Genomic DNA, 20,579 nt, shown 5'->3' with positions numbered 1-20,579 from the left:
TCTGGGGCTGTTGAGGGTGTTTTGAGGGGGGAAGAGTTCGTCTGAGCTTGATGGTTTTCATGGGTAGATTGAATGGGTCTTTTTTTCTTTTCAATCAAAGAGCTGAGAGAGCTTGAAGGGGAAATGGTTGGGGATTTTAAAGGGCTTCAATTAGGGGGATTTGGGTGGCTGTAGGTGGGCTGAAAGGAAGCTGGTAAGAGGGCATTAAGGGGTTGACAGGGGGCTGGTCGGGAGGCTGACAAGGGTGGCAACGACGTCGTACCAACCCCTGGTTTTTGTCTCATTTCCTTTCTCCTTTTTTTTTAATAATTTTTTAATTATTATATATTTTAAATATTTATTTTTTTTATTATTATTATTATTATAAAACTGAAATGGACATAATAGAGACAAAATCGGTGTCTACATCGTTAAATTAGAAAGATGAAAGAATTAGTGAAAGACAGACAAAAGCCCAATCATCCTTTTCTTATGGAGTTTCGCTTCACTTTTCTTTTAATTTTTTCCTAAATTATTCAACCAATAAATAATAGTGTAATAGCAAGAGGAATGCATGGGTCTAAAAGATGTAAATTAGATTTGATAATTTGTGTATTTGTATTATATAAAATATTAATATTTATATATTTGTATAATTTTTTACATAAAAATTATGTATTATAATTCGTGTCAGATATGAAAATATGAAATATATTTTTTTAATTTTATTAAATTCATATGAGTTTTTGCTAAGATTTTAAACTATCTTATTTTTCATATCTTTTATTCGTATCATTTCATATTATATTATTATATCATATTTTAAATTATTAAGTTTAATAAACTTTAATTTCTTTTGACTTATTTTTTATAATTATTTTATTATTTTATTTTTTTATTCATAGTTCTGTTCTTATTCAAGGGATTAGATTCTAATCAAATTATGCCCCATGAGATACAAGATTTAATGACCAAACAAAGAAAGAGTTCACGAATCAAAATCCATTTTTTCTCCTTCCTTTATTTATCCTAACATATATATATATATATATATATAAAACCCTAAAATTTCAGTAGAATACAACAAAATTTTTATATCATAATAAATTTAGTACTTAAATTTTTTAAAACTAAAAATTTTATATTTACTTTTTTAATATTGAATTTGTTCAATTTGTCAATGAGTACTTCAATTAAAGTATGAAAACATTTCATGCAATTCTTGTGCATATTATCTTTAGCATATTTGGAAGTTTATTTAGACTCTAAAATATTTTGATAAAAGACTAAAAATCTGAACATCTATGAGTTTTCATTTTTTTATTAATATATTTTTATTTATGCTTGTTGCAGGACTCTCCTTTTGATTGAAGTTGTTGAAAATGCTGTGAAAAGGTCTACTCTTTTCACTTTTCTTACCAGTAATATATAGAATTTTTATTTATTATCTTTGGAAAATTTTGTTTCAATGGTTTTTGTAGTGCTTTATTACTCTTTTGACTCAGATATTAGGTTTTTGTTGGGTTTTTTATCCAACATTTTTTCTCTTGGATTTCCTCTATGCTATTGTAATTGTGCATGTATTGCATGTTTACAATTTGTTGTTATTATTGAATAAAGGTTCTTTTTTATTATTATTATTATTTTATAATTATGATTTAGTTTTGTTAGTAAATTAATGTGCAGCTTGTCTCATAGATTGCATGCATGAGGTGAGTTTCTCTGTTTCAGTTGTATAGAAAATATTGCATGAAGCTTTATTATTATTAATTTTATATGAAATCAGTGTTCATAAATCTTAGAAAAGAAACATGTTAATGGGGGGGTTTATCTTTAGTCTTCAATGAATCCAAGGCTGGGGGGAGATCTATACCGTGTTGTTTTTATCAAAATATGCCATTTTAGTCGCGGAAAGTTTGAATTGTTGGAACAATTTTAAGATTTTTTATGGAAATTCGAAGTGATTCTTTCATTGTTAGGAAAAAAATTAGAGGCTATTTTTTTTTCATAGGAACACAAACAGATAGATTTGTATTGAAATATGTTCAGCCATGATTTCTTGGTTTTTATTCCTATTGTAATTAGCTAATTCAACCTGTTGGCCATGATTTTGGGTCATGTTGCTTTGCTGGATTTATACATGTTGAATGAGTATTATTGATGTCCACATTACCTATGTTTGATAAGAAACATGATTATGACTGCCCCATTTTCTCCGACAATAGCTCGATAGCTTCACTAAATAAGATACATGATTGTTGGCTGGGATATTCCTAAAGAGGAAGGGTGTTCAACATGGCCTTAATGACCTGCAGTGGTGTTGAGAAGGCAACATTCTTGCTTGATGATTTATGAAGTTGAATATTTGCCTTTTGACATGTTTGTTAAACACGGTTGTGCTTTGTACCAACTTGGTTGTATAGGGCTATAATGTACCTGCCCTTTTGTCTTCCAGGAAAGAAACAGTATTAAAATCTGTGAAAAAAGCAATTTCTTTGCTGTAAATTTGTGATGGATCAAGACAATGACCAAGAGAATAAATCTGATGCATCAGCAGATGTTTCGCTGAAGCGCAGACGTGGTCCCCTGAGGAAACATCCGAAATATAATCTAAAACAGGGGGAGAATCCAAATATGAACTGTGCAGGGAATACCCGTATCCAACCTGGATTTGAAGGGTTGAATGAAAATTAACCCCGTCAAGCAAATTCAATCAATGATGCAAATGATATAATGGTGGGTCATTCTATTTATAGTATTATTGAGGCAGCATTTGTTGCAGGATATTTGTTCACTGTTAGCATTGGCAACTCTGACACCACTTTAAGGGGTGTGGTTTTCAAGCCTGACCATTTTGTTCCTGCTTCAGTTGAGAATGATGTGGCACCAAATGTTCAAATGATCAGAAGAAATGAGATTTCTTTCCCAAGGGAGAGGAATGAGCAGCATGTCAATTCTCGTAGAAATCGATTTGCTCATTCATTCAATGAACCAGCTGTTGTCAACCAGGTGCCTTCAACCTGGTTTTCAAATCTTAAAGGCTCAAAAAGCAAACATGCGCAGTCGGTGTCAACATAATCTGCTTCTCCACTAATGACCAGAGACATTGTGGTGCCTATTGTGCTCCAAACTGCTAATTTATCAAACCGCGAATCAGTTTCCAACCAACCATCTCTGGTTGCAAGCCAACCAGCTTATTTGGTGGCCTCTAAAGGTAAACAAGTGTCTGAAGCTGTTGATACATCAAATGAGGGAAAACCCACCAACCAGATGCCAACAGTTAGAAATCAAATATTTCTTACTCAATCTTTAAGTAGTAACCACAGCATGCCAAAAGGCATACAAAGTGAAACTGTTTCATATAATCAACCTGCAACAGAGTTTTTGCTGGAGACAAAAGCCATATCAATGATTGGCATGCCTTTTGAGAAACTATTAACTGTAGTCATGAAAAGAACTCAAGTACCCCCATAACCATCGGAGGCTCAAGGTGGTAATTTTTTGGTCAAAAATTTTGGACACAACCTGAAAGATGATCAGCCATTCTTTATTGAACCAATGCAAGCTGTACAACCTGTTCATTCTTCTTCTGTGCTCAAACATTTGGAAAATTTTTGAATTGGAAAGATGACTGAGTTGCTGAAGGTATAATAATTTTGAACTAGAATTTTATTTCCATTTGACTAATCTATTATGCCCTGAGGTTTGACATAGACTGATACACTGCACTCCTCTTCAAGGCTGTTCAAAAAACAAGAGGGAAACCCAAGCATCTCGCACTGAAGAGCCAGCCATTAGATTTGGAGAAACTTAGCATGGAGATAAAAAAATGCATGATTCCAACAAGCATTCACAGGTTTCGAGGGTCTAACTCAACATGCATTTTACTAGCAAGTTCTGGGCTAGCTCGCATTTTGTAGAGTGTTTTAGTTGAATCAGATAAATTCTGTAAATTGTTTTAAATCCTAAACTAGCCGAAAGAGCTAAATGATCCCAGGACGGTTATGACCTTAAAGCATAAAATGCTGCACGAGATCTTCTATCCTTTAAGCTGAGGATCAAAACTGATACCATTACTTGGAATTAAAGCTTTTTTTTTTGTCACTTCACAGATTTATAGAAAATCTATTTTCATTTTACTTTATGCTTTGTCATCATTTAGCGTCCATTTAAGAGTCCGACTAGAGGGCTCCCCATAGCGATTTTATGGTTGGACACTTAGTAAACGGCCCTTACTAAAATATATGTGACTTCCTTATATTAAGATCATCTAAACATTTGTGGAACACATGCTAATGGGTATATGATGGCCAGACAGATTATGAGAGCAGGTTACTATTGGTCTACTATAAAAAATGATTACATCAATTATGCAAGAAAGTACCATAAATGCCAAATTTATGTAGATAAAATTCATTCCTCTCCAGTCTCACTGCATGTCTTGGCACCACCATGACTCTTCTCTTTGTGAAGAATGGATGTGATCGAACCCATAATCCCAAAAGCTTCAAATGAGCATTACTTTACCTTTGTGGTAATCGATTACTTTACCAAATGGGTAGAAGCAGCTTCGTACGCTAGTATAACATGATTAGTAGTGTGCAGATTCATAAAAAGAGAAATAATATGTCGGTATGTGCTCCAATAAAGGATCATCTCAGATAATGCTAGCAATTTAAATAATAAAATGATGAAAGAATTGTGCGCACAGTTTAAGATAAAGTATCATCATTTAGCACTATATCGCTAAAAAATGAATGGTGCAGTGGAAGCTACGAATAAGAACATCAAAAGAATATTGAAAAAATGATTGATACATATAGAGATTGACATGAAAAGTTACCTTTTGCCTTACTTGCCTATAGAACATCAATTCGAACCTCTATGAGGGTTACCCCATTTTCGTTAGTGTATGGGATGGAAGTTGTACTACCGATTGAAGTAAAAATTCCTTCCCTAAGAGTTTTGATGGAGGTAAAATTAGATGAAGCAGATTGAGTTTGAGATCGTTTCGAGCAACTGAACCTTATTGAAGAGAAAAGGCTCTCGGCACTTTACCATGGGCAAATATACCAAAAAAAAATCACTCGAGCACATGACAAGAAGATACAACCTCGATGCTTTTGTGAGGGTGAATTGGTTTTAAAAAAAAAGATTTTGCCATATCAACATGACAATAGAGGAAAATGGATGCCTAATTGGGAAGGTCTATATGTGATAAAAAAAAACATTCTCTGATGGAGCTCTGATCATTGCAGAAATGGATGGTGATGAATTATCAAATCTTATGAATTCAGACACTATCAAGAAATATTTTGCTTAAAAAAAGATGCAAAAAAATGAAAAAAAACAAAAAAAAAAGAAAAGAAAAAAGGGAGATGAGTTAAACTGAAAACCTGAAAAGAGTGGTTTGAACTAAAAAAGGGTCATTTAAGCTGAAAACCTGAAAGGTAGCTTTAATGAAAGTGAAGCTAGGAGAAAATCCTTCAAAGAATGAAGAAGTGGCACCAAATGGACAAATATTTACCAGAATTAAGAGAGATGACTTTTAAAGGGCAAGTTTTCATTAATCACAGATATGGGGCAATGATTGGTTATATGAAATCAAACGTGACAAGATCGCAAATGTAATGAGTTTTTGGAAAAGACTTGGTCTGAGTAGGCCAAGGTCATTCAAATGTTCATTATCTAGAGAATTGACATTTGATTTTCGAAATACTTTTGAGTTAACTGTTCTTTGTGTCTCGAAATACTTATCTTTATCTTTCTAAACCCAAAATACCCCATTACTAACCATGTTTCATACTCAACCTTGAACCTGAAATCATTGCATTTGTCATTTAAAATTAAGATAATGATTGATAAAGTTCATAATAGACTGATACATCACTCGAAAAGAGAATGCAATATAAGAATGACAGAAATAATAATACAGGGTTAAAAAGAATGAAATGAAATTGATTGATCATTAAAAATAAAGAAATGAGATGAGATAAAAAAAGAATTCAAAGAAGATTTTAGAGTAACTAAAAGCCAAATAGGTCCATCAGAAGATGGAGATTTCTAGATAAAAATCGAAAGACTTAGAAGGACGAGCTATTGGAAATGACTTTTAAAGTTTGAAAAAATTAAACCAAAAAGTTGAATTAACTTGGCTGGAAACGCATGATATAATTCTTTGATTACATCTTTGTCTTTTCATTCATCATAATTATTGCATAGATCTCATACCTCATGATAAGTTACATAAAAGGTTCTTTATGAGACATCAGGAAGAATCAGCATTTTTTTTTTCAAAACAAAGATGATGGCCTTGAAGATGATATGTTATCTCTAGCACGATTCTTAAAATCGAAACTGTCAATCTATAGAGTGAGCAATCCCCTATTTTTCAACTTATAGCTCAGTCTTGGTCACATTTATTCTCTCAACTCGTGGTTTAATCCTGATTGTCATTATTTTCTTAAGTCGTGGTTTAGTCCCAGTCGTCTTTATCCTCTTGACTCATGGTTTAGTCCCGGTTGTCTTTATCTTATTAACTTGTAGTTCAACCCCAATCCTTGTGATTTTTTGACTCGTGATTTCATCTCGATCATCATTATTTTCTTAACTCGTGGTTTAATCTTAGTCTTTGTTATTCCTCTAAACTCGCAGTTCAACCCCAATCCTCATTAATCCTTGACTCGTAGTTTAATATCGATCATCATTATTTTCTTAACTTGTGGTTTAGTCCCAATCGTCTTTATCCTCTTGACTCGTGGTTCAGTCTCGGTCGTCTTTATCCTTTTGACTTGTAGTTCAACCCTAGTCCTTGTGATTCATTGGCTCGCGATTTAATCCTGGTCGTAATTATTTTCTTGACCATGGTTTAATATCAATCATCGTTATTCCTTGACTTGTAGTTCAATCTGGTCTTATTATTCTTTGACTCGCAGTCTAATCCTGATCATATTATCTCTCTGACTTGCGGTTCAATCTTGATCTCATTTTTTTTGACTCGTGGTTCAATCCTGATCTTTTTACTTCAAGTCACAACTTAATTCCGATCCTTATTATTTTTTCGACTTGCGGTTTAATCCTAGTCTCTTTATTTTCTTGACTCGTAGTTCAATCCCGATCTCTTTACTTCTAAGGCGTGGTTTAATCTCAATCCTCATTATTTCTTTGAGTTACGATTTAATCTTAGTCTCTTTATTTTTGGACTTGCAGTTAAATTTCGATCTCGTTATCCATCGACTCACGATTTAATTTCGATCATCTTAACTTTTTGACTCATGGTAACAAAGAAAAAAATAACAAAAACAAAAAAAAAAACAAAGCAAAATTTTTTAGTTTCAGATAAAATTGACGTCTTTATCTTTATCATATTACTGATTCTTAGAATGTGCAAAGAAAGGTAGCTGTAGACACCAAATTTGTTCGATTTTTAGTCAAGTCTCGTTTTAAAGTGCATTGGGGTATTGGATTTTTAGGCTCAGGCCTATTTCAATTTGACTGGGCCCTAGTTTCGATTTTGGCTCAACTAGGCTCCAAGGCCTGATTTTGACTCAATTGGGCTTCAGGCCCAATTTGATCCAATTAAGCTCGAAACCCAATCTCATTCTTAATCTCAAAACATATTTTATTTTATTTTTTACTTTAATATTTATTAATTAAACAAAAATTACAATTAATTAATAAAAAAAGATAGAAAATAGGGGATTGGTATACGGCACCGCTATCCAGTCCCATCAGGCCAACCACCCTAGTCCCATCAGGCCAACCACCCTAGTCCCATCAGACCAGCGACCCTTATGACCTAACCAGACCAACTACTAGACCAGTCTCATCAGACTAACTACACTTATACCTAACTAGACCAACCACCCCTTCACCAAAGCTTTATAGCCGCCCTACAAACACCTACAGCCACCCCCTACAGGCCCTAAACCACCCACTGTCCCGAACATATACCCGACCTTATAAAGAACCCAGTTTCCTCCCCTTCCAAGCTTTGGGACACACCTCAATTTCTAAAAACACAAAACCTTCCACACCTAGAAACTTAAAACCATTCCTAGAAACCCAAACATTTCCCCATCCCCACTTATAAAAAAATAAAAAAACCCAAAATAGATCCATAAAAATGAAAAAAACAAATAAAACAAAAACACAGTCCTCCTCGTAGGGAGGAGCTTCAGCGTTGAAGCCACCTGCAAAAAAAATATCATCAGTTAATTTTAAAAAAAAACATAAAAAATTTTAAACCCCGATCTACGTCAATCGAGGCTATTTCTCGCAAAAAAGGATAACGGATCTGAGCTCAGAAGGTCGAAAGGAGCTTTTCGATGAATTTTAAAATTTTTCGATCATTGGCGATCACCAACAACGACCACCTATGGTGACCCATACGGCGACTAACATGACAACAGTACACTAGACTTCGGTGAAGCCAGAGAAAGCTTTTGAACTGAAAACTTTTTTTTTTTTGGAAAAGTGAAAAAATGTGTTAAAAAAAAGGTTGGCTTTTATATAAGAGAAACAAAGCCTAAAATAACGTCGTATTGGACCCAAGAGGATTCATGTGTTTACCTGAACCCGACCAGAGATTTAAACAATCGATTTGGTGACCCGTCCCTCAACCAACCCTGAACCGACTCAGTCAAATCATTAGTCAAACCGCCACTCAACTGGCTTAACCGAACTGCTTGTCAACCACCTCTGTTTTTGGCTTAGCTGAACTGTCATTGATTGGACCGTTGACCGATCCGGTTTAGGTAAAAATTTTTTTATATATTATTTATTTATATCATTTCTAACATTATTATTATTATTTTTTCTGCATGCTTTAAAATTTTTAGAGTTTATTAAAATAAATACTTTTTTATTTATGGTAATAATTAACAATAATAATAATTAAATGACCATAACAATAATAAAATTCAAATGTTTTTTAAAAACTTTTAATTCCTATTAATGTTTTTTTTAATAATCCAAGTATTAAATAAAAAACAATAAAATATGCATAGAATAATAATAATAATAATAATAATAATAATAATAATAATAATAATAATAATAATAATAATAATAATAATAATAATAATAATAATAATAACTTTTCCTTGCCTATATGTTGGAAGGAATACAATCGTGTTTTAAATAATGATAATTTTGCCTAGATGTTGGAAAATTATTATTAAAAATAATAATTAATATTTTAACTAAGCAAATTAATATTAACTCTTTATAACAAAAAATTAATTTTTAAAAATCATAAAAATCGAACTTGCTCCAAAAGTCCGTCTAGATGTTGGAGATTTTTAGAGATGTTTACATTTTCTTTAACCCTAAAATCCAAAATCCTAAACCCTAAGAGTCTGAACCCTAAATTTAGCATATACCCCTTAAACATTCCCTAAAAATCGTGCAAGCCCTAAACCTATACCCTAAATCTATTTCGAAACTTTAAGGATACGTGTGAAAATCTTAAATGAAATGATTTGCTCCCGAATATACCCTAGATGATGGGGTATTTAGGAAACTTTATTTCATTAAGTTTTTATTTTTCACACGAATTCTTAATTCGCGTTAATAATGCATTAATAAATAAAAAATATAATAGTAAATTAGGATCTTAAATATAAACAATCGCATCTAAGCTCTGCCTAGATGTCGGAGAGTTTAGGTGGTCTCATTATACTTAAGAACCCAATTTTAAAATTGTTTTTCATCCTGCATAATATTTATTGGCATAGATACATTAACATGTTATCGTTAGCAGTCATTTGCATTCTTTTGTCTTTAATTTTTACTATAGAATGATAAAGTGTCTTATAATAAAAAGAGACAATACATTCTTTTAAAAAATATATTTGTGATATTATAAAATAAAACAAAAATAACATTTCGAAAGAAAAAATTTTTGGTGCTCTGCCTAGATGTTATAGAATTACCAACAATTATCTTCAATAAAAGTGTTATTTTATTTTAAGGATTTTTGTGTTAAATTTTAAGTGAAAAGAGTTATTTTAAATTCTACTTAGATGTTTGAAGAATTTGAAGATAATTCATTAATTTAAAGATTTTCTCAATATTCCTAAATAAAAAGTTTTAACAATTTTTTTTTCAAACGAAATGGATTATTATTCAATTTCAAATTAAAACTATTCATCCCACATAGAAAATAACACATAATTAATTGGTACTAATTTATAGGCATTGTGGGGGTGCTAATCCTTCCTTATACGTAATCGACTCTTGAATCCAACCTGATTTTCGTAGATCAAAATTTATCTTTTTGATAAATTTTAAACCCATTTTTATAGTTTTGTTAAAAAGATAAACTTTTAGGTGATTAATCACACCTTAAAAAAGATTGGTAGTGATTCTTTTTATTTTTTTCGATTTTGAAAATTCTTTACGTCCGACGATCTCAAAATCATTTATTTTTTTTTTTGGTGTTTAAAAGCAAATCATAAAAGATATAACATGAAATAAAATAGAAATTAGAAGTCAAAGAAATCCATAAAATTATATAACAACATTTTTTTCTTGGAGAGAGATAAAAATAGAAGAATAAGATAAATATTATAAACATTTCATTTAGCTGGAGCTTTTAAATTTAATTTGAGTTCGTTAATAAAATTCTAAATTTTAATTGATCCGTTTGAAATTTAGTTTACAATTTGTTTGAGTTTGATTCAAAGGTCCAATTCTAACTTTATTTATTTATTTATTTATTTTCTTTATTCATTTTCATTTATTAATTATTATATTTTTTTTATTAATTATTTTGTTTGTGTCCCGTTGAAACTACAAAGAAAAGTTTCATGAAAGACTCATTTAATTTATTTGGATTCTCTTTTATCGTCATTATTACCATTTTCCAATTACTTACTGGAAGACAACGAAACGAGGGCCCAAGCATCTTGTCCTTTTTCGGCAGTTGGGAGTTATGCCTTTAATTCACACCTCTTTTTTTTTTTTTTTCTTTTGCTCGTACGAATTTTTGAAGAAAACTGGCAACTGCGACATGGCAACATTAATGCTATTTTGAATTAAAAGCATTGCTCCCAACTGCCAGGAAAAGGACAAGATGATGCTAGTGGGACATGGCATCATTAATGCTATTTTAAATTATTGATCCTTTTATTTTTATTTTTATTTTTTTTCAATTATTTTTTAACAATAACTTTCTCAACTACTTTTTTTGTTTGTTTTATGAAATTAAATTCTGTATTGAATTACGCCTCATACGATAAAAGATGTAAAGTTAAATTATACTAGAGGATTTTATATTTTATGAAAATTTAAAATTTAATTTTTATATTATAATTTATATAGTTTTAGTTTTTATATTATTTTAATTTAATAATTTTAGTTTATTCATTAATTTTATTAAAATTTTTTATTAAAAATTGTTGACGTAGGTGTTAGCTTAACGATGTAAACGTTAATTTTGATTATGTATTAGCATGATTTGCTGACATGATAATTGAGATAGATAAAATTAATTATTAAATTATACAAATAATTTTTATATTAAAATAAAATTTAAAATTTAATTTTTGTATTAGCATGAAATTTGAAATTTAATTCATATACTCTAATAAAATATGAAATTTAATTTCTCTAAGATAAAAATATTTTGAATTTTTTTTGAATTTTTTTAATTTTTTAAAGTATTAAATTCAAAATAAATGCCACAATATTATGTTACAATATTCTATTACAATATTGAAAAATCTATTATAATATTCTATCATGATTTTCATATATTGTCAATAAATTTTATCACAAATTTTGTCACACCATGCGAAATACTATTACTAATTTCGTTATTATTTCTTATTACATTTTATCTTCAAAAAATTAAAACCTGTTATTAATATTGTCACAATTTTCTATCATAATGATAGTTTAGTGTGTGTGGTCATATGGAAAAAAAAATTTACACAAATTTATTAAAAATCTATCACAAACTTATCAACATATAATACAAATTTATCATTAACTAATTTTAATAAAATAATTTTTTATTAATTTATTAAATGAAATAGAATTATAATTCCATCCCACAAAGGTAAAATTATCTATCAAATAATTTTTATATTTTTTTCATTAAATCTTATTTAAATAATTTTTATAATCAAATCTAAGTTTAAGATTTTAAATACATTAAAATTATTTATTAAACTAAATGTGTATTAATTTTTGAATGAAACCTATTATTTAATTTAACATAATTATTTAGATAAATAACAAGTTTCGGTAGCTGATCCACGTGCGACCTGGCACTTAGGATTCATGCACCCAATTAGAGCTGATCCAGAGCCAAGCCGGGCCTTTTCAATTGTTTATCCAAGTTGATTGATCTGTTAGTTGAGGTGTTGATCATTGACCGAGCTGTTGATTAAGTTGAGTTGTTTTTTTGGGTATTTTATTTTTATTTTTGTTTATTCATTTATTTGTTTTTATTTATTTGCTAGTATTTTTCAAGAAATAAAAGAAAAAAAGATAAGTAAACATTAATTTTAAAAATTCATTTTGAAACTAAAATCCTACTAATATATTGAAAATTTTTTTAAATTAAAATTTTAAAAATTCATTTTAAAATAAAATCTTCCTAACATGTCAAAATATTTTATAAGTTTGTTTATAAAATTTTAGAAAGAAAATCCATAAATTTCTACCAATAGATTGGAAGATTTTTATGAGTTTGAAAATAATTTTGTAAAAATAAATTTTATCAATATATTAAAAGATTTTATTGATTTGAAAATAAATTTTAAAAAATTAAAATATAAAATTTTCCTTCAAATTAAATTGTTTTGAAAATGTTAAGACAAGTTGAAATATTAATTTTTTTAAGATAAAATTTTGAACAATTAGAAAAAAGTTAAGATATTAATTTTTTCTAAAATTTTGATTAAGGATAATTTTCAATACAAAAATAGTTTTGAAAATTTTTTAGATGTTTTGAAGGTTTAATGGATAACATAAAATTAATTGGTATCATTTTTTAGATAAACGTTATAGGGATGCTATATCTTTTCTTGTACGTAATCGTATTTTTGAATTTGATCTGATTTTATAAAATAGAATCTATTATTTTAAAGAGCCTGAATTAATTAAACTTAAAATCTCTTTTAAAAAAAATAAATTTGATTAAGGGAACAATTGCATTTAAATAAAAATTTTGATGATAATTCCATATTTTATATTTAATAATCAAATTTACTTACTTATACCTTATAATAAATATACTAGAAAATATGAACTTTCAGACTCCATGAGTTTTTAATTCCGTCATTTTTTTTAATTAAAAGAAAATTGAAGTAACAATCTAACTTTCCTACACATGAAAAAAAAAAAAAGAAAAACCTTAAAGTATCCATGAATACCGGAAAATTCTGCTTGAAATCCTGTGACCAATTGAAACTACTGAGAAATGTGGCATCAAATACTTCCTTAATTTCTTTGAACTGTAACTATAACCATTTTTCTTATTCAAATCCTTAATGGAAGAGAACTAGATGAGGGCCCAAGCATCTTGTCCTTTTCTTAGGAGTTGGGAGTTGGGAGTTGGAAGATGGGAGTAATGACTTTATTTCACACCTTTATTATTATATTTTTTGCTTGTTCGAAATTTTGAAGGAAACTGATCTATCATTTATCTCAATTGCATTAGATTGCAATTCACAGCTTTCGTTAGTGGGACATGGCATCATTGATGCACTTTTGAATTGATCTACCTATATATATATATTTTCAATTATTTTTCTGCATTATTTTATTTTATTTTTGATTGACCTTTGCGGATACATCTATTCAAGAATCAAAATAATCATTCACGGCTGAAAATTAGTTCAAAGTTTGAAAGTGTTTACACATAAATATTAAGTTTGCCAAATGGATCAAGATTTAAATTGAATTTTTTTTTTTTTAAATAGATAAGCTTTTGTGAATAACATTTATGGCCCAAGCCTAATTTTATAATTTTTATTTTTATAATAGTCGGACTTGATAGTTATATATATATTATATAAAAATAAATAATACATATGTGTATATTAATTTTTTTATACCTACATGTATCAATTTCAATTAAATATTAAATTAATAAAATCATTTTTTAAGTTTTATTTATCATAATTAACATTTATTATAAAATTTATTTTTGTTATTTGAAAGATTAAAATCAAGATCACTTTTTGATTGAGTCGAGCTTAATAAATCTAAAATTTATTATTAATCTAGTTATGCTCAATCAGAATTAAATTCGATCATAAGCATTTTTAAATAGAATAAAAACCCACTACTTTTAGTTTATTTTAGAGATTAAATTCTGTATCAGATTATACCCTCATGCTATTTAATGACCAACCATACAAGGGTCCATGATTATTTTTTAGTAATGTTATACAGTGATTAAATATTCATTTTAATTATAGTACAAGGATAAATTTCATTACTTGACATTTCCTTTTTGTATAAGACTAAATATCATTTCATTATATCTGTAAACACAACTAAATTGCCACCTGCAATTACAATCTCAACTCTCACATGTCGCACCTATCCTTTATTGTTCTGTCATTTTCTGGTAGACAATGAAAAGAAACAACTTATTATTTTAGAGTTAAAGCTCTGAACTTAATTGAAAGAAACAATGATAAATAAATACATAAAAAAAAAATAGAATACAAAAGATGCACACAAATTATAGTGATTTTCTCTTAACGTGAAAGTCATGTTTATTTGCAGATGCTACATATCTTCATTATGATAAAAGAGAGATTACAAACAAACTCCAATTGCACATTTCACCATCTCTCTAACGTTTTTTTTCTCTTTCTCTCTAAAATATACACCACCTCAAATCGAAAGTCTTCAAATATAAGTATAATTAGAGCAACCAAATTTTTTATGAAAAATCCCAAAACACCTTTATTAATAATACTCTTACATATAAAATTTGGTCTAGAAAATTTTGTTATCTACAGGCTCTAAGAAGAAAATTTATCATCCCATTCAACTCGATTGATCATATTTAAAAGTCGATTCACGTATTGATTTTGGATACAGACAATGAACGTCAAAATTAATTAGAGTTAATTAGATTCCACACGTCTTTTAACACTTAAAATGTTACCAAGTCTAACGTATTGCATATATGTTGCAAGGTCCTATCTAATGGTAGAAAAATTTTCCAAACACAATTAGTATATCTGCTTCAAATACTTCATAAAATAATTTTTTTTCTGTATCCAAATACCATTTGAGGTTCGCTAACAGTAAATTAGTTAAAAAATTTTGAGATTAAAGTCAAATTTGTCTGTATATTATGGTTTAATACTCCTTCTATCCCAAAATAATTATATTTTATCGATTTTCATTCAAATTAATTCAATTTTCATCTTCATTTTTTAAAATATTATATTAAATTAAAACTTTAAAAAATATATTTTGAAAAAATTTGAAGTTCAAAATTTGCAAATCTTATTTTTTAAAATTTTAAAATTTTATTAAAAATAATGATCAAAATCAAATTAATTTAACCAAAAAATCAATTAGGGACGATTATTTTGAGATGGGAGAATATTAAATTTTATCATTATAATTTCAATTTGTTAATTTTTACACAAAAAAATAGAATTAAAATATTTATAAAATATTTCATTAATGCAAGTGATAAATTTTTTTTTCGGAGTTCAAAGCAATAGAAATAAACTTTGCTTCAACCGAACAAAACCTTCAACTATCCACAAATATTGAAAATTTTTACTTGAAATCTCATTGACCAATTGAAACTACGGAGAAAAGTTGCATCAAAGACTTCTTTATTTTATTTAATTTCTTTGGAGTCTCTTTTATTATGATTGTTAGATTTCAAGTTTGTGCTTGTTACGAAAGTAAAATAAAATTATATATTTGTAATTTAGCTACAAAATTAAAATAAATTGAAAGTATCTTCTATCTTAGAACAACAAATCGAACCCTAAACACTATCTATATTGTGGGGCATACAACACGTAGCATTTTAGAACTAAAGTGAACAAAAATTTTAGCTTAAGAGAACCAAGTTATATATTCTTACTGTGACCTCATTTACAATGATATATACTGCAAAGCGAGTGCCATGAGCAATACAATCGACATAAATATCTATCGTTTTTTCATATGATGAAAGAGAATCGACTCAAAAGCAAGGTTTTATATATTTAAGTGGTAATAGCTATTTCAAGATAAACCTGGCACTTAGCAAGTTCTTCTCTCCCTGTAAAATCCACTCGAAATAAAGCAATCACAGAATCCACAATTTGAAAATATGAGCGCAAACAACATCGTCAAACAAAATCCACGATATCAGCATTAGACTCCCTCCTTGTTTGATTGCTTACGAATTTAGTCACAAATCTCTAACCACCATAGAGGAAAGTGTTGTTTTGTGCTCTAGAACCTTGTTGATCAACAGGGACATTAAGGACCACAAACATGCCAAGCGAAGTGAGGAACAACATGTAAGAGCAAGACATACAGCATCAAGGTTCGTGCTGTGTCATATATAAAACAAGTTTGAAGTTTGGAATGTCACTACATACTTACTCTAGAAATCTCAGTTATAGGACTTGTCACGTTGTTTAAAGCCGAAAAGAAAAAGGGGCATATGCATGTCAAATACTATACTATTATCAACCAGCTATTTCATTTTTAATCAATTATATATTGATGTATGGATTAAACTTGGAGATTGGGACTATTAGCTCAATAATTCCGTTGCTTTCTTCTTTTTAGCTTCAGAATTTTTCTGGTTGGCCAGTTTCCTTTGTTTTTTCTTCTTCTGTTATCTAAGTTGGCTTGTTTCTTTGGTCCTTTGTGTTTCTTGTCTGTAGTGCTCCTTTTCCTTCTACTCGAATACCACATTGCAGAAGTCTATCCAAATAATTTGCAGAAAGCTTACATTGTCAGACAAATCCAAGTTTCCAAAATAATAAGATTAATTACTTTTCTCTACAAATTATTTTTCTTTTCAACCCCACTTGTTAAAAAACATGAACATAAAACACTCTAGAAGATATACATTTATTCATTTTGAATGTCAGAAAGGATACTATAAAAAATTGCAAATGTTAATTTAATAGAAGAATTATCAATGTTTTTAATCCTAAATACAATACAAAAACATTGAAGGTTTACATGATATAGATTTTTTTTTTTTTAAAAAAAAGGAAACAAAAGAAAAATAGTGCTATAAACAAAAGAATATGATTTTGGGAAGATGAAAAAATATTGGAAACAAAACTTCAAAGCCAAACAAACTCCCATGTAAAATACCTTTTTGGAGACATGGGGTTTTAACATACAATAAGATACTCACCAAAAGTCTGAATGGTTCTTCAGAGATTTTTGCGGCCAAACCAAGAAGCAGATTGTACTGATGCTCATATGTGTATACACGAGCATAAACAATCTTTGCCATCATAGAAAATTACCAATAATTAACATCTGTTTCTACAAATTCAATTAAAGTTCTACTGATATCGATGCTTACATTTGCAAAAACAGCTCCTGGGTCCATCCCAAATCTTTCAGCTATGGGTATAATTCGATCAGTGCATGTAGTTGAAGAAAACACGGTAAATGTAGTTTGGAATTATTGAAGATAATACTCTTAACTTCTCACACCAGAGAAACTATAATAGGTAATTTGAAAATTTAAAAGAATAGAAAGGATACTAAGTTCCTTCAGTATCAATGTAAGCCACTTTTCCATTCCCACCTCGCATGTTTGTAGGAAGCTGCAAAGGCAAGATAAATATCTCATCAACAAAGTTCAATTTGAATATCGAAATTATGGTAAGCTAATTGAACTAAAGCAATACCATCCACGAAACATAATGTTTTTACCACATAATCTACGTTTTGAATACCAACAAACAATTCTTTTGATTGACAGATAATATTTCAATTTATGATAGACTGAGGAGTCATATTATGTATACTCTCGCAGTCCTGCCTTTCACTAAAAACAAATCCAAGGATAAGTGAGCAAAAGTGATTTGTTGTGCATTTTTATGATTCAGACATAGCATATCTATCATTACCCATGTTAAACTTTTGCAAGGTTTTCTTATTCAAAGAACCAATATGGGACAAATGGAATCTCCTCCAAAATCAAGCAAATAGCACAGGTTGTTTGGAGTTGATTTAGAACTCTCTTCTTTTTTCTTTCATCCCTAATTTCTAAGGATTAATAAAGATCTCACAGTCATGGATCACAAAGGTGAGAAAGGAACCTGTGTAGAAACGCATAGAGTATGTGCCAGTTGTGTTTTGCCTGACCTAAAATTGACAATGAAGATTAGCAGGCAATTCAATGATGCATCAGAGTAAGGATCGAAAGCAGAAAGATTTCAACAGGCAAATATTATATTATATTATCTTATAGTAGTAGTCTATTGAAGTAAAATATCACTGCCATTGTCGCCTAAGTTATCCAAATGCTTCTGTGTGATAGCCAGAGTTTCTATGCCACCTTTAAAAGTTTAGGCATATATATTCAGATTGTTTGACTCTCTATTTATACCAACAGTAAAACAAATTGATATATGAGGTTGATAATCCACCATTTACATCACTTCTCATCAATCCATCTTCAACAGGCATTGTTAAATTATCATTTGAATTTTGCAGTCTTTTTCTATTCAACCTTATGGCATTCAATCTTTCAGTTCCTCTACCCTTGAACTGACCAAAAAGTCTATCATCCCTTGTTTAAGCAATACCAGACCGAGTAAAGCTTAGTCTAAAAGCATGACAGAAATCTAATTAACAGATCTAAAAGCATTCAATCTACAAATACAACCATCAGATCAAACAAAAATCTAAGTAAAGCTACAAACTTTTCTTAACTCCATTCCAAATAAACCAATAACTGTAGTGAAAAATTACAACAAACAAATTTGATCCTAAAAAGTAAACCAAACAATAAAATTATTTGCTCATTCAATGACAACTTCAACATTTTCTATCGCCAATGAGAGTGAAAGTGAAAACCATGACAGAAATATTATGCAAAAAATTACGCCTTGCAATTCATCTTCGTAGAATCTGAGATTTACAGCAAAAAAATTAATTACGAAAGCGAATCACAGACAATGTTATACGTACTTCCTCTATCAAATTTTTTCTTTTTAAACTTTATTTTATTTTAAATATATTAATATTTAATAATATAAAATTTTACCTTTGAAAATTAATTAATAAAAGGCCCCTGTTTTATTTACTAAACATGAAAAGAAAAAAAAAAAAAAGGAAAGGATAATTATCGACATACAGAGAATTCTACTGTAGAAAACCCAGTTCCTTTTTATTTTTGCTTACATTTTTTACTGGAAAGACAATAGATTATATCAGTTTATAGCACATGCAAAGAAATTCATGCATGAAATAAAAACAACTTACAACATAAACTCAAACCAAATTTATACTCAAAACACACCTCCTTCTACATCAAACAAAATGATAAAAAATAGTCAGACAAACAAAGCAAATGCATTCAAACTCAAAACAAATTTTCATATATCTATCACAAAATTATAAAGAATAAACGATTTAAAGAATAAACAATATATTATAAAAAACCCATCACAAGACTCATAATCAAAAAACACAAAAAAAAAAAAAAAGAAAGCAAAAACCGCAATCCTCACAAATTGTGAGAAACCCAGTAAATTCGGCAAAGATTTGGCTGGCAAAAGAGAAAAGGAGAAGAGAAAAGAAGGAAGAGAAAAGAGGTGACGATCGGCGACCAAGCAAGGCCCAGAATTGGCTAGGAGATAAGAAAAAGACAACAAAAAAGAAATAAGGAAAAAGAAGGGAGAAAAAGAAAAAGGAGAAGAAGAACAAAAAAAGAGGAGAAGCTTTGGAATCTTTTTCTTCCCATATTTTTCCCATAATTTTTTTAAGCCAATAAAGAGGTGTCTAGGCAAATTGAATCAGGGTATAGATGTTATATATAGTTATAGATTACCATTTTTCTTATTCAATTCCTTGGTGAAATACAACGAGACAAGGGCTGGCTAAACATATTTCCTAGTATTGGGAGCTATACCTTTAAGATTATCAAAATTTAAATCTTAATTTTTAAAATAAAAAATTTATCGTTTTATCAACAAATCATATCGTTGATTGATCCTTTTTTTTTTTTCAATTATTCTTTTTGTATTTGTCACTGAACTCAACTGTTTAAGTAATTTATCAAAATTAAAATTTTATAATAAGATTTTATATTCTTTTTATCAGATAACAATTTTTTTGATAAATGATAGTTACACATAGATTTTTCATATAAACGCAAAATTCTCCATCTCAACTCTTTAACCATTTACTATTTTCCCTTCTTAAAATATATAGACTCTTTGTTAAGGAAGGGTATTTTCATGAAACCATTAAGAGTACAACTTGTTGGGAAATTAACACACACATGTAGCACCCACGAACAAAATAGTAAGCTCAAATCAATAATAAGAACACACAAATATATTTGTTTTGGCCCAACTTAAAATGGCATACTTCAAACTTAACCACTAAAAAATTAATCTTTACAACTGTGA

At 29.1% G+C, this 20,579-nt stretch overlaps 1 protein-coding gene and 1 pseudogene across 4 annotated transcripts; one reads left to right on the top strand and one right to left on the bottom strand.

Moving 5' to 3' along the window:
• Positions 1–2,490: 2,490 nt before the first annotated feature.
• LOC149519152 (protein METABOLIC NETWORK MODULATOR 1-like) lies at positions 2,491–3,793 on the top strand (annotated as a pseudogene).
• Positions 3,794–16,025: 12,232 nt separating this feature from the next.
• Positions 16,026–19,959, bottom strand: LOC149519151 (uncharacterized). Of its 4 annotated transcripts, XM_089759571.1 has the most exons (5): positions 18,261–19,959; positions 17,701–17,762; positions 17,516–17,556; positions 17,342–17,434; positions 16,488–16,896 (listed from the first exon to the last, which is right to left on the bottom strand). In XM_089759571.1, exons 2-5 carry the CDS (start codon positions 17,735–17,737, stop codon positions 16,729–16,731), a joined length of 339 nt encoding a protein of 112 aa, XP_089615697.1. In that variant the 5' UTR covers positions 17,738–17,762; positions 18,261–19,959; the 3' UTR covers positions 16,488–16,728. The 4 variants fall into 4 exon arrangements, 1 of the variants encoding a protein (XP_089615697.1); XR_016341545.1 differs by lacking the exon at positions 16,488–16,896 and adding an exon at positions 16,026–16,423 and having other exon boundaries at positions 17,516–17,762; XR_016341544.1 differs by lacking the exon at positions 16,488–16,896 and adding an exon at positions 16,026–16,423 and having other exon boundaries at positions 17,342–17,762; positions 18,261–19,955.
• Between the last annotated feature and the right edge of the window lie 620 nt (positions 19,960–20,579).

The sequence above is a fragment of the Durio zibethinus genome, chromosome 4, assembly GCF_047325235.1.
Source record: "Durio zibethinus cultivar Kanyao isolate XHJ-2024 chromosome 4, ASM4732523v1, whole genome shotgun sequence".
NCBI lineage: Eukaryota > Viridiplantae > Streptophyta > Magnoliopsida > Malvales > Malvaceae > Durio > Durio zibethinus.
Note: the sequence above shows the minus strand (reverse complement) of the source record. Positions and strands in the feature narration are given on the sequence as shown.

Coding starts and splice junctions, on each gene's coding strand:
- LOC149519151 (XM_089759571.1), bottom strand. CDS start 17,737: ATGGAAAAGTGGCTTACATTGATACTGAAGGAACTTA. Junction 17,557..17,700: donor ATTGATACTGAAGGAACTTA/GTATCCTTTCTA, acceptor TTATACCCATAG/CTGAAAGATTTGGGATGGAC. Junction 17,435..17,515: donor CAGGAGCTGTTTTTGCAAAT/GTAAGCATCGAT, acceptor ATGATGGCAAAG/ATTGTTTATGCTCGTGTATA.